The sequence below is a fragment of the Coenobita brevimanus genome, chromosome 25, assembly GCF_032717465.1.
Source record: "Coenobita brevimanus isolate Jiangsu-jjx chromosome 25, ASM3271746v2, whole genome shotgun sequence".
Taxonomy (NCBI): domain Eukaryota; kingdom Metazoa; phylum Arthropoda; class Malacostraca; order Decapoda; family Coenobitidae; genus Coenobita; species Coenobita brevimanus.
In genome coordinates this window covers 42,570,333-42,585,332 of record NC_136978.1, presented here as the reverse complement: position 1 = coordinate 42,585,332, position 15,000 = coordinate 42,570,333, and the positions used below count along the sequence as shown (strand labels likewise).

At 41.5% G+C, this 15,000-nt stretch overlaps 2 protein-coding genes across 2 annotated transcripts; both read left to right on the top strand.

The window, feature by feature from the left end:
- The first annotated feature begins 12,432 nt into the window (after positions 1-12,432).
- On the top strand, positions 12,433-13,005 carry LOC145393827 (zinc finger BED domain-containing protein 5-like). Its single transcript, XM_080267872.1, has one exon. It carries the CDS (start codon positions 12,433-12,435, stop codon positions 13,003-13,005), a length of 573 nt encoding a protein of 190 aa, XP_080123998.1.
- Position 13,006: 1 nt separating this feature from the next.
- Positions 13,007-13,756, top strand: LOC145393826 (protein FAM200B-like). Its single transcript, XM_080267871.1, has one exon. The coding sequence runs from the start codon at positions 13,007-13,009 to the stop codon at positions 13,754-13,756; it is 750 nt and encodes a 249-aa protein (XP_080123997.1).
- The last annotated feature ends 1,244 nt before the right edge of the window (positions 13,757-15,000 follow it).

Sequence of the window (15,000 nt, the reverse complement as noted above, 5' to 3'; positions counted from 1 at the left end):
TAACACAGGCTGCTGTAAGCTGATATCAATACAGATAAATATTACAAGTACTACTATAATGTAGCATTTACTTTACTCTTGCTAACACAGGCTGCTGTAAGCTGATATCAATACAGATAAATATTACAAGTACTACTATAATGTAGCATTTACTTTACTCTTGCTAACACAGGCTGCTGTAAGCTGATATCAATACAGATAAATATTACAAGTACTACTATAATGTAGCATTTACTTTACTCTTGCTAACACAGGCTGCTGTAAGCTGATATCAATACAGATAAATATTACAAGTACTACTATAATGTAGCATTTACTTTACTCTTGCTAACACAGGCTGCTGTAAGCTGATATCAATACAGATAAATATTACAAGTACTACTATAATGTAGCATTTACTTTACTCTTGCTAACACAGGCTGCTGTAAGCTGATATCAATACAGATAAATATTACAAGTACTACTATAATGTAGCATTTACTTTACTCTTGCTAACACAGGCTGCTGTAAGCTGATATCAATACAGATAAATATTACAAGTACTACTATAATGTAGCATTTACTTTACTCTTGCTAACACAGGCTGCTGTAAGCTGATATCAATACAGATAAATATTACAAGTACTACTATAATGTAGCATTTACTTTACTCTTGCTAACACAGGCTGCTGTAAGCTGATATCAATACAGATAAATATTACAAGTACTACTATAATGTAGCATTTACTTTACTCTTGCTAACACAGGCTGCTGTAAGCTGATATCAATACAGATAAATATTACAAGTACTACTATAATGTAGCATTTACTTTACTCTTGCTAACACAGGCTGCTGTAAGCTGATATCAATACAGATAAATATTACAAGTACTACTATAATGTAGCATTTACTTTACTCTTGCTAACACAGGCTGCTGTAAGCTGATATCAATACAGATAAATATTACAAGTACTACTATAATGTAGCATTTACTTTACTCTTGCTAACACAGGCTGCTGTAAGCTGATATCAATACAGATAAATATTACAAGTACTACTATAATGTAGCATTTACTTTACTCTTGCTAACACAGGCTGCTGTAAGCTGATATCAATACAGATAAATATTACAAGTACTACTATAATGTAGCATTTACTTTACTCTTGCTAACACAGGCTGCTGTAAGCTGATATCAGTAAAGATAAATATTACAAGCACTGCTATAACCCATCATTCATTTTACTCCTGCCACCTTCACACGATTTTACTTGTTGCTGGGGCTGGTCTTATCTAGGGTTTCGTAGCACATTTTACGAAGTAATTTATTCCAATATTTTATGTTAGCCTTCTTTTGTATGTTATTTATCTCGTTTGGCAGCAATTTTTGTGTTAACATTACGAGAAGATAATGAGGCATGATGAACAGAGTACATCAGTACGGAGGAAGTGTTACAAAATAATGATATTACACCTAAACATTACAGTACATGCTATATGTCATTATAGTATAGATATAGTTGGCGTCAGTAACTTAAAAGATGCCACTGAGGTGTAATGTGCAGAATAAATAGCTAAGGAAAACGTGTTACGAATCTCAAGGTCCACTAAGAATACAAGGGTGAGTCTGCGTTGCCATGGATACCACTGGTCTTACCCCTCACAACAGCGACCTTCCTACCATCCTCACTCCGCGGTGACCAGCATAAAAATGACGCTATTTCCACTATTTTATCGCGTAGGACTGTTTCCTTGGTGCAGACGGGTGGCTGTACCGATATTACAGTACCGACATAGCTTAGTTCTCGCCTGTATAGTCGAATAATTGTATTTAAAGCTAAAATGATGTGCATACCAATGTTACCAACAGTAAAAGTACCCTTGGCCTCTGATGTCGGTTCCATGTTAAAGGGATATTATAAAGACTGCTAGTTTCTCTTACATATTTCGTCCTTGCTGTCTTAGCGGTCATAATTCAAAACCATTCTGTGAGATATTCGTGTCTCTCTGTTAACTGAATTACTGACAGGCAACTTCCGGAGACACCCTGTGATCTGGCAACTGTGTGGGGTGATGCGAGGCTGCCATGACTGTAGCACCGTAGTCGTAAATGATCTTAACCATTTCTTACGATAAATATTCCTTGACGGAAGTAAATCGGTATCAGAAATCGGTGTGTATGGAGGTATTTCCAGCTAAATATTCAGCCTGGTTTGGTGGTGAAGTGTTTGGGGGATATACCAGTGAAAACAAAAGGCTCCTGTACACAGGTAAAGGTGAGAAATGTTATGCATATTACGTCATATTTTGTTAGAACTTAATGTGTCACGTCAGCTAATGTGGTGCTAATGTGCACTTGATGTCTGCCTTAACTTCACTACATAACTACACCCAAATTGGCAAGTTTCTCAGTCACATCAGTTGATAATAATAATACAAAATAGATCAACGGCGCTAAGGAAAAATCATTTTAATTCTGACGTCATTTTTAGGGTGTTGTTGGTGAGAGTGTCAAGTTGTAACACTAAGAAGAGAAACCCTTGCAAGTAACTAATTCGCTGATCTACTTTTAATGACTGTCTCTTGTATCATTATTAGGTCAATCTGGAGGCTGGTATTCCGCCTGAAGATGGTATAGATTGGGCTCTTTGCGTATACAAGGAATAGGACAAAATTATCTCTTAAATGAAAGAAATCGCCAAGATATCACTCCTGTAATTTCTGTGTTGCGTTTGTCTTCCTGGCCCAACATGGATGCCAAAGACTGCAGATTCTAGCTTCATAATTTCAGCAGCAAGATCCACAACAGGGGTTGTTTTTTAACGCTGCTTGAGGTGTTTGTCGCCGATAATATATGGTAATTAACCGTAATGATGTGCTGTTGTGGCTGTGTGTGTGAAAATAAAGTCATATGAGAGTATAGTTCAAACACGGAGGTTATCTAACCTCGTTGAATTGATTCAATGAATCAGCTCGACCAAAGACATTTGTCAGTTCAACCAACACCTCGAGGTCTCACAACACCACGCAGTTACCAGATCTAGGTGTGCTAACGATTTACGAAATTTGATTTTATTATAATAGGAGTAGTTATACAATTAAGGGAAATGGCATAAAAATAGTCGTTATTGAAAATATTAAACTTTCATGAACCCTAAGTTGACTAAAAACAAGAAGCCTCAGTAATTTTGCTATGAGTTAAGATTGACTCGGCAGGCTACTGGTCTTATTATACTTGAGAACACTGTGTAGCATATTATTTTGCTGTAAATAATCTTTATCCTCAACGTGTGCAATAAATAAGTGGTGTAAGTATTGTACTATCCATACACCCACCCTCCTGCCCCAAAGAAACAGCCGAGAAAGACAAAATAATGGAAATATCGTAAGTTTTATGTTGGCCACCGACGAGACAGGATGACAGGGAGACCGCTTCTGTTGGCGGGAAAAAGAGTCGTTTCCATGGCAACGCAGACTCAACTGGCACATTAAAAACATTTGTTGTTTTGGGAGCGTGTGCTTGATTTACGACATAAGTGGCTTAGTGGTAATGACAGTAACATAATAATTCAATGTTTTACGACATAAGTGGCTTAGTGGTAAAGACAGTAACATAATAATTCCATGTTTGACGACATAAGTGGCTTAGTGGTAAAGACAGTAACATAATAATTCCATGTTTTACGACATAAGTGGCTTAGTGGTAAAGACAGTAACAATAATTTCATGTTTTACGACATAAGTGGCTTAGTGGTAAAGACAGTAACATAATAATGTTTGACGCATTACTTTGACAATATAATCCTTCAATATCCCTTGAACCACAAACCTGAGTTGCTTTCCTTTGCTTGTCAGACCGATGTGGGATGACAGTATTGCTGTTTAACTTGGCACCACTGTAACACCAATACTTTTGCCTTTAATATACTTATTTAGGTATAAACGCGATACATAAATGATGCCAGTGTTGTAATGACCCTGTACCCACTGCCCCGTACCAAACACACACACACGGATGTTACGTTTGTGGAAATATCGTTATTTTTATGTGGGCCACCGAGGAGACAGGATGAGGGGCACATCGCTCTCTCTCTCAGGGGTTCCTATATGGGTGGGGGGGGGGGATCTGAATACTCTATAGGGTGCTTGAACAGCTAAGACCAAAATGGCCAAAGTGTCCTTCCTGATGTGCTGTTCGTTATATAATGATATATTTACTAACCAAATGCTTTGAATTTTAGTCTGGGCTTATTAGGACTATTTTTTTTTCTGAGATCTCAGATAATACATAATCGTTACATAAAAGTACATGTACTACATTCCTGAGCCTTTATATAAATGTCTATAACACCGTTAGATTCCCTGCCGTTACCCTGTACAAATAACTGCTAAATGCAGCCACACAACTGTACAACTGAATTATTGAAAATAACTGCCACGGAATAGTCCCCCTCCCGAAGCACTGCTGACAGGGACGGTGGTGTTGGCGGGAAAGCCTATGGTGTCCATGGCAACGCAGACTGACGGTGGTACTCCAACTGGCTTTATTTCGTAACACCTCTACCTTGGCAACTTATTCTGCACTCCACACCTCAGTATCTTTATGCAGGTTACTGATGTTAACTATATTTATATTAAAACCATAAAATTACTACACAAGACAATGTTAAGGTGTTATAGGCAAAATAAATCACTAAAGGATGGGGGTTAAGAAGCCTACTATGTCACCTTAGCTAATTACTCATCATATTACACCTGGTTAATGTGTGTGTGTGTGTGTGTGTGTGTGTGTGTGTGTGTGTGTGTGTGTGTTTTAATACACTGCCAACTCACCTGCAGGTCCTTGTGTGTTGCGGAGACGGCTCAGGCTGCTGGTGTGGGCGTGGGGATGGCAGTAAGCGTGCTGAAATGAGACAGAGGAAATAAGCATGTATACTTATTAATTAAACATGGAGTTAATTATCCCACGCGTGTATACTGGCACTTATTACTTCACTACCCTCACAGCACACACACACACACACACACACACACACACACACACACACACACACAGGGAGTTAATTATCACACGCGTGTATACTGGCACTTATTAAATACCATCACAGTACACACACACACACACACACACACACACACACTTAACATCTAGAATTACTACTAGTACACTTTATTAACGTTAATATTTTATTGGCAATGTATACGCTTTTCCAATGTATTTATGTATAGATATTTATAAACCATAATTACATGTACTGTCGGGCCCTGCTGCGGATGTCACTGATTGCATTGCCCAGTTGACCCTTGTGCGGTGTGGTGCGGTGAGGATCTGTCCGTTCTCCCCTTTGGGGCTAAGATGCAAATGAATGTGTTTGAATGGATGAGTAAATGGAGAGTGAGTCGTCCTGTCTCGGCTACCTCCCTTTCCTTGGGGGAAGCAGCCTAGGTATATAGATAGATAGATAGACATGTACTGGACATGGTATTACTAAACAAGACAATGCTAAGGTGTTATAGCAAGAATAAATCGCTACAGGATGGGTGTTACGAAGCCTACGTGATTGACTGATGGCCTAGGCTGTCTGTCTTTCACGCCTTATCTACATCCTTGCCACAGCACTTCTTCGTGACTCGCACAGCACTTCTTCGTGACTAGCATCATATTTCAATGTTGACCTACTGTTATAACCCAGCGCTCAAGGTGGTCAGATGGCAATTTTAGGCCAAGTTGGAGTAGAAGGAGTATATATAGTTTATTATTATTATTACTATTACTATTATTATTATTACTATTATTATTACTATTATTATTCCTGCCACCTCCAGACGATTTGACTCAGCTTGATGTGACAAGAGCGAATTCTACAGGGAACACAGGAGACTCTGCAACACCTGCTCCTTAGCGATTTATTTCCCATATTGCACCTTAATATTTACCCTTCCCATCACTAACATGGAGTTTTCATCAATAACATAAGCAGGGAGACTGAGGTGTAATTAGCAGAATAAATCGCCAAGGTAGGGGTGTTACGAAATAAAAGTTGGTATAAGACAGTGAGTATGCGTTACCATGGAGACCACCTCTCCTTGCCGGTACGGAAGAGAGAGAGAGAGAGAGAGAGAGAGAGAGAGAGAGAGAGAGAGAGAGAGAAAGAGAGAGAGAGAGGGGCACTAAGGCCTGGGATGATTTATAACTATGGCTCGTGGGTGTTGTGAGAGCGTCAGGCTGGCATTTATAAAGGATCCTAACTAATCTACAGCATAAACTCAACGCCATAAGTTATCTAGTATGACAGGTGGTTTGTTTGTCATATTTTGTCACTGTAATATTGACTAATTATTTTGTAAAGTGTTTGTTAGTTGCCTGAGTGATGCTAAGCGTCTATACAGGCAGTTATATACACAGTTCATGCTTAGAACAGTTTATAAATACAGCACAGGTTTTGGCTGAACTAAATCAGCGGGTTTGCCTAATGTGCTGTTAGTGTAGATAGGTTTTCTGTTTTAATCACACTACATAACTACCCAATAAATTGCCTCCTTCCTGCATACATAATTAACAGTAATAGCACAGAAATAAATCAAGGCAGCTAAAATACTATTACCATTAAAACAGTAAGTTGCATTGCTTGGTGGTGCTGTAGTAAAGACTGTCAGGTTTGGATACCAAGAACAGAAACAGCAGGTATAAGTTGACCTGAGCCTTTCCAATCACTTGACCTGGTATATTTTGTACAGTCAAACTTAGCCTGACATCTGGCCTGTCTTGTCCTACCCTAACAAATGTTCTGTTCTCACACAGCATCAGTCTTGGCCTATCCTCTCCTATTTTCCCTTTCTGCACTACACCCTCCTTTCATCCACCACACCAACCACGCTTCGAACCTGCCAGTGCTCCAGCATTTTCCTAAATACTGGGGTTTAATTTACCCAACTGATGGTGCAATTAATGTTGTTACATGGCATGTGTTCACTTGGGTTCAGCCAGACAGCCGCATCAATGATAACTGCAGCTTAAACACACATTACCTGACGTGAAGGAAGCAGTTCAACCCAAACCTTGAACCTTTTCCAGCACAGAGTGACACACAACAGTTGCCACATCAGCACTGCACCGCTCGCTGGTGCAGTGGTAACGTTCCCGCTTGCCAACTGGTGGACGGGAGTTCGCGCCTCGCTCAGGTTGCGAAAAGTTTCACTGACGAAGTGGGTGGTTACTGTCCCCCTTGAGCAAGGGGACGGGTGTGTGCGTGTGTGAAGGTCACAGCCTTGCCCTTAGATCGGACTACATGAGCTCTCAGCTCCCTTCCGGGAGGGTAAAAGTTGACGATCGCGACCATCAAGTGATCCTGACCGACCCGGTGAATTACCTGTTGACCAGCTGTGGATTTTACCACCAGGATAATAAGAAAATAAAGGAGATATACCATAGGAAATAGTGTTACTTGTAATATTAACACCATACAAACCATCACTTTATTACAAACTAGGAAGTAAAGCTGTTTTTATTTGTCTTAAGAGTGTAGCTGGGATGGTACGTTTCCTCCTTATATAGGCAATACTGAAAGAATATTATTTTTGGCTTAAATAACGTTGTTCAGGTACACAGGCGATACATAAGTGATCCAGTGTTGTAATAACCATATACACACCCGCCTGTACCAAAAACACACAGCTGGCAGGGGAAGTTAGTGAAATATCGCCATTTTTTTGCTGGTCACCGCGGAGTGAGGATGAGAGCGACATCCCTCCTCTCTCTCTCGTAACCCAGAAAGGAGAGATGAAGTTGACGGGAAAGCAAATATCTCCATGGCAACGCAGACTCCCTGTCTTATTGCAACTGACACTTGAGAATTCCTAACACATCTTGCCTACCGACTTATTCTGCATATTAGACCTAGTTAATGAGTTTGGAAGTCAGTGTATGAAACAAAATCTGAAACTAAATTATAGCAGACTAAATTACCGTCTTTGAGAGGAATGATGCCAATGATGCTATACTCCTTCTACACTAACTTGGCCAAAAACTGCCATCATTGTACTCTGAATTGTGACTAATAGCCAGAGATTAACGCTGGTATATGATGCCAGTCACGAATAAGTGCTAGGGAAAGGCTGAAGAGAACACAGGTTGCACCTAAAAATGCCGTCTCTCCATCATGAATGCCAGGCTGTAATAATTATAGTTCCCCACTAGAGTACGATGTTGGTCACGACGTGCAGCGAAAGGGATGTACAGCCAAAGCAGTTTTTTTCTGCCACTGAGACATGTGAAATAAGCTACAGCCAACACCTGGGCTAAGTTAAGGTGAAAAAAATGTCAAGCTAGTCACGAAGAAGTGCTATGAGTGATGTACAGCCACAGCATTGTCTTTTTCTGCCAATCAGCTGTGTGAAATAAGCTGTACAACGACGATAATTTGGGCCATGTTAAGGTGACAGAACTATAGGCCATGTGTTATTGTGTTTGTATGTATGTATATGTGTATGTATATAATTATATATGTATAGGCCATGTGTTATTCTGTGCACCAGGCCAACCATCTCAGAGTACTATGAACAGAACAGTATTGACGCAGGAGAGAAACTGATTGCATTGCTGCTGAATCATGTATGTATATATGTATGTATGTATATGCGTATGTATGTATGTACGGTATGTATGTACTGTATGTACGTATGTACGAAGTATGTATGTGTATTTATGAATGTACAGTGTGTGTGTGTACGTATGTATGTATTATGTATGTATATGTGTATATATGTACAATGTGTGTGTGCATGTATATGTATGTATATGTGTATATATGAACAATGTGTCTGTGCATGTATATGTATGTATATATGTATGTCTGCACATGTGTATGTACAGTATGTATGTACAGTGTGTGTGTGCATGTATCTGTATGTATGTATGTTTATGTATGTACAGTATGTGTGAATGTATAATATATAGGTATATATGTATAATGGATGTATGTGTATATATATATATATATATATATATATATATATATATATATATATATATATATATATATATATATATATATATGTAGATGTCCACTACAAGCACTACACCATGTCTTCTATATCTTTGTATTATGGTAGTCACACACACACTTTATCAGTCACCTGCTACGTGAAATAAGCTGCAATTGGACAACATTTTGCACCAAGTTAAGGTGCACCAACTACAGTCATCTTTCACAGGCATTATCTACGGTAACTTTCTCTTTCCCTGTCACCTGAGATACTGGTGTGGATGTGGATGTGATAGACAGCGTTGGGAGATTTACACAGAGGTGGTTTGGCCATTTGGTGGGGATGGGGAGCGAGAGACTAGCGAGGAGAGTGTGTGAGTGAGGTGGAAGGGGAGGCCGAGGATGAGATGGAGGGATGGAGTGGAGAGGTATTTGAGAGAGGGGGATGAGAGCTGGATGCAGGGCAGTGAAATGGCGGGGGACAGGGCGACGTGGAGGCGATTTGTTTGTGGCCACATCTTACGGGATTAAGGCGTCTGGCAATAGATAGATAATGATCCCTATCCCAATTCTAACCTGATAATTATCCCTAACCCATTTCAGTTCGGTTGATAGCCAAGTGTAGTCAGTTTGGAGGGTTGATCTGACTAGTAACCAAGGAGATTCACATTACCCCATAACTAAGGCTCATCGAATTTCACGTAACCATGACCTAATACTGTATTCAGGTGGGGGGGGGTTGATTTGACTAGTAACCAAGGAGACTCACCCCTCCCTTAAGGCTCATCAAATTTCATGTAACCACGACTTAGTATACATGGTGTGAAGGACTGATCTGACTAGTAACCAAGGAGACTCATTCGAATTACACGTAACACAACTAAGTATTCGGGACGTGACTGAAAAATATAATAATAATAATAATAATAATAATAATAATAAATACTGCACGACACATTAACCATATGAAAATTAGCTCATACTCTACTACTACCATCATCCTAACTATCCTACTTCGCGATAGGATGAGGTAGTATCGAGGAACATTTATCTATTTATCTATCTATCTATTGCCAGATTCAAACAGCCAAGGGGAACAAGGCGTCGGGGATGATGATGATGATGGTGTAGGAGGAGGAGGAGGAGGAGGATAATGATGGTAGTGGTGGTGGTGGTGGAGGCGGTAATAATAATGATGATGGTATATAAACAGAAATCGTGCTAGTAGAAATACCCGGTATTGTGTTGCCAAATATACAACACTAGATACAGGAGTATGGCCAATGACAACACCAACATGATATATAAACAACAGGCTTAATTATACTGTGAACTGGTGGCCACGGTAACAATTGGACCTGCCATCGTCACTTGTCCATCAATCACATCTCTTAACCATACTGTAGCTTCTTCTTCTTCTACTCTCTGACTCACGGGCAGTCTCTCTCTCTCTCTCTCTCTCTCTCTCAATCATAGGCTATCTCTTAACCATGCTGCAATTTCTTCTTCTTCTTCTACTCTCTCTAACTCATGGGCACTCCCAATCACACTCTCTCCAAATCACATCTCTTAACCACACTGCAGTTTCTTCTACTATTTCTAACTCATGGACGCTTTCACTCACTCACTCTAACTCATATTTCTTAACCATACTGCAGTTTCTTCTTCACTCTAACTCATGGCCCTCTCACTCTCTCTCTCACAATCACATCTCTTAACCCTGCTGCAGTTTCTTTTACTCTCCAACTCCCCCTCTCCCAACCCTGGGGTCGCCAAGCCCTCAAAATATCAAACATGTTCAATTCCCGATTCTGAGATGTTTGCAGCATATATTCACATATTGGTTGAGGATTTTGGAGATCGTGTTATATACTGCTGATAAAGTGGCCAGTCCTGGCTCAGAGTGGACGTGGACGGTTCACGTTTGTAGGACACAAGATGTTGTTCACGTACCAAACGCGTACGACACTCAGGGATACCAACATTGAATATACATTCTTATAATGTTATATAAATAAATATATACATAAAAACATAAACATAAATCAACAATTACGTTTATATATTTTTCTTTACTACGAATTCCGCCACAAGTCTACGGATTTTCCGCTGATGTTTTTACTAACACGCTGTATGGCTGTGGGCGGAGGCACGTCTCAGGCCACCACTCGAGCTGTACGGTCGTAACGGCAAACACTCTTTACCAACTTGTTCATCCTCTGTCGGTAAGTTGATGTATTTTTACCCGTATATTGAATTGCAACGTGCTGTATAGCTTTCACTCAGTCTTTCTCTCTTTAAAGTTCCTAGGTAAATATGAGAAACTATTTCACTTGCCGACGAAATATTGCACCAAAGTATGTCAGTGAAAGGTACCGTTCACTATATTTAGAGAGCGAGGGGGTCAAGGAAAGAGGAGGAGAAGGAGGGGGGCAAGGGAAGAGGAGGAGGGGAAGGGGGCACTTTCCTTCTCCCCTCCCCCTCCTACACTTTCCATTCCCGCCCTCCTCCTCTTTCCTTGCTCCTCTTCCCCCTACCCCTCCTACTCTTTCCTTGACCCCCTCCCCTCCTCTTTACTCCCCCTTCTCCTTTTTCCTTGTCCCCTCACCCTCCTCCTCTTTCCTTCCCCCCTCCCCCTCCTTTTTCTTTGTTCCCTCCCCCTGCTCCTCTTTCCTTGCCCCCTCCCCTCCTCCTCTTTACCCCTCCCCTTCCTTTTTCCTTGTCCCTCCCCTCCTCCTCCTTCCTTGCCCCCCTCTCCCTCCTTTTTCTTGCCCCTTCCCCCTCCTCCTCTTTCCTTGCCCCCTTTCCTCTTTACTTCTCCCCCTCTTCTTTCCTTGGCCCCCTCCCCTCCTCTTTCCTTGGCCTTCTACCCTCCTTCATTTTCCTTGGCTCCTTCCCCTCCTCTCTCCTTGGCCCCCTCCCCCTCTTCCCTCCTGGCGGACGGTACCAAACAGCATCTTTTGTTTGAATTACTATTAAGCAAGTATAAATTTCATTTCAGATTCTTCAGTGATGTCCAGAAAGCGGGTGTACAGAGAAGAATTCCATGACATTGGGTTTACGCTTCTCATCGATCGTGGGGTCGAAAAACCTCAATGTGTTAGATGTGGGGAAGTGCTCAGCCATGAGTCGCTTAAAGCAAACCAGCTTGAGCGCCATCTCCATGGAAAACACCCGACGCTGGCGGGGAAAGACCGCCAGTATTTCAAGAGGAAAGAAAAACAACTGCAGCGTCAGCGGTTGGACACCCCTATGAACACAGGAGTGTATTCTGTTCGACAAGCAACAATTGCATCCTATCTGGTTGCAAAAAGAATTGCTAAGTGTAAACAGCCACATACAATTGGGGAAAAGTTGGTGAAGCCAGCAGTCCTTGATGTGGTTTGTACTATTTGCGGAGATGATGCGGTGAAAGAAAAAAAAAAAACTATTCCACTGTCAGACAACAAAATGAGCGACGGATTCAAGAGATGTCGGAAGACATCAAAGAACAGGTCGTGGCTGCCATCAAGGAGAGCGGAAACTTCAGCTTGCAGTTGGATGAGTCAACTGAGGTCAGTGACGATGCACAGCTCTTGGTATATGTGCGGTGCCAAGGGAAGAATGACATGGAAGAGAACTTCCTGTTCTGTAAACGACTGGAGACAACAACAACTGGTGAAGGTCTGTTCAAGTTGGTTGACACCTTCATCAAGAAAGAAGGCCTCAGCTGGGATCAGTGCTTCAGTGTGTGCACGGACGGTGCACCTGCAATGCTAGGGGCACATCAGGGTTTCACCGCTAGGGTGAAACAAGTCAACACCGAAGTGATAATGACTCACTGTCTGTTCCACCGGGAAAACCTTGCCTCCCGGAAACTGTCACTTGAGCTTAACTCTGTGATAGAAGATGTGATTCAAATAGTGAATTTTATTAAACCATCAGCTCTGAATTCCAGGCTGTTCAGTCAGATGTGCTCTGATATGGGGTCGGAATATGAACACCTGCTTTACTACTCTTGTGTCAGGTGGCTGTCCCGAGGGAAAGTGCTCCAGAGTGTTTGAAATGCGTGCAGAGGTTGAAATCTTCTTGAACGAGAAGAAACATGCACTGGCATCAAGGCTTGCAGAACCAAGGTGGTTGCTTAAACTGGCATATCCAACAGACATATTTACAGTGTTAAATATGCGGACTATATCCATGCAAGGAACAGAAAAAACTCATCTCTTTGTGTCAGAAAAGCTCAAGGCATTCAAGGCGAAACTGAGGCCGTGGAAGGGAAAGATTGAGCGGGGGAAAACTGCGTCCCTTCCACGTTTGAACCTTTTTCTGGAAGATGAAGACGTCACGCTTGTGGACGAACAAAGTGTTATTGTTAAGTACCTTGAGAAGTTGAGTGAGGAGTTTGACAGATATATTCCGGATGAAGAGTTGCATGAGAAATACAAATGGGGCGCAGACCCTTTGATGTCCACGTTAAAGACCTCTCAGAAGAGGAGTCTTCCATCCCAAATCTGCAAGAGGAGCTCATCGAGGTGCAACATGATGAAACAGTCACTAGCAGTGTTCTGGACTACTGTGAAGGAGAAACCAGTCCTCGGCAGTGAGGCTGTGAAAGTGCTGTTGCCGTTCGTTACAACCTATTTGTGCGGATCAGGGTTTGCATATCTGGCTGCCATCAAAACGAAAAGCAGAAATTGGTTGCAACCTGAACATGCTTTGAGGGTAGCACTTTCTACGACTGAGCCGCGAATGGAGAAGCTTACCAGCGAAATCCTGGCCCAAGGCCCCCATGAAAATCAATTTATCAGTTGATAAAATACATTTTTAGTTTTGTTTGTCTTTGTGGAATGTGACAAAATATTGTTTCAGAAGTGGATGGTTCAAATGAAGCCTTTAAATGTCTATAACTAAAATAACATTTAATGATGTTAATTTTGTCTTTTTCAACCTTACAGCACCTCTCTTACACGGCTATTAATTACACTTGCCCTGTACTGTTACAGCGTACAACCAGTAATATACAATAATACATTACATACAGTGTATAAAACCAGTGGGGTCGCGGTCATGGCTACATGTGCAGGATTGGGGTCGCCTGGAAAAAAGGTTGGCAACCACTGCTCTAACTCATGGCCATTCTCACTCACTCTCTCTCTAAATAATATCTCTTAATTATACGGCAGTTTCGTCTTCTGCTCTAACTCATGGGCACTCTCTCTCGCTCTCTCTCTAAATAATATCTCTTAATTATACGGCAGTTTCGTCTTCTGCTCTAACTCATGGGCATTCTCACTCACTCTCTAAATCACATCTCTTAACCATGCTGCACTTTGTTCCGCTCTCTCTCTCTCTAACCCACGGGCAGCCACTTACATCACTGCAACCCACCCAACCATCATGACCTGCAAGTGTTATCAAGACGTTGGAGAGGATAGTGAGCGAGAGACTAACGAGACGAGTGTATGTGAGTGAGGTGGAGGCCGAGGATGAGATGGAGGGATGGAGTGGAGAGGTATATGAGAGAGGGGGATGTGAGTTGGGAGCAGGGAAGCGAAATGGCGGACAGGGTGACATGGAGGCGATTTGTCTGTGGCCATCCCTTGCGTGATGAAAACGTCTGGCGATGGATAGATGGAAAAAAAAAAGTTGACAAAATGCAAAGACCTATTTTACCGTTAGTATATAATAATAAAATCTGTCGAGTATATCAATAAGCTTACAAAAAACAAAAGCAAAAATAAAAGTCTATTACAAAGAAAATGCTCACGGTAAGCATCAGGTGGTTGCCATGGTAACGAGTCGTCCATCTGGCCTTCTCTATCATTAGGTCCATCTGCCATTCTCTACCAGTCACGTTTCGTTACTATTCTGCACCAAACTGCTGCACACAACCACCATGCCACCTGGGGACAAATATCAACAGGTAGAATAAGGTGGCACTGAACTGAATACTGGATTCCCAGCGCCTGTCAAACACCATATGGCACTAATTCACAGCCAAGACACATGATAAGCAAAGGAACAATAACTGGAGAGAAGACAGTAAGGGAGAGAAT

Coding starts and splice junctions, on each gene's coding strand:
- LOC145393827 (XM_080267872.1), top strand. CDS start 12,433: ATGTCGGAAGACATCAAAGAACAGGTCGTGGCTGCCATCAAGGAGAGC.
- LOC145393826 (XM_080267871.1), top strand. CDS start 13,007: ATGCGTGCAGAGGTTGAAATCTTCTTGAACGAGAAGAAACATGCACTG.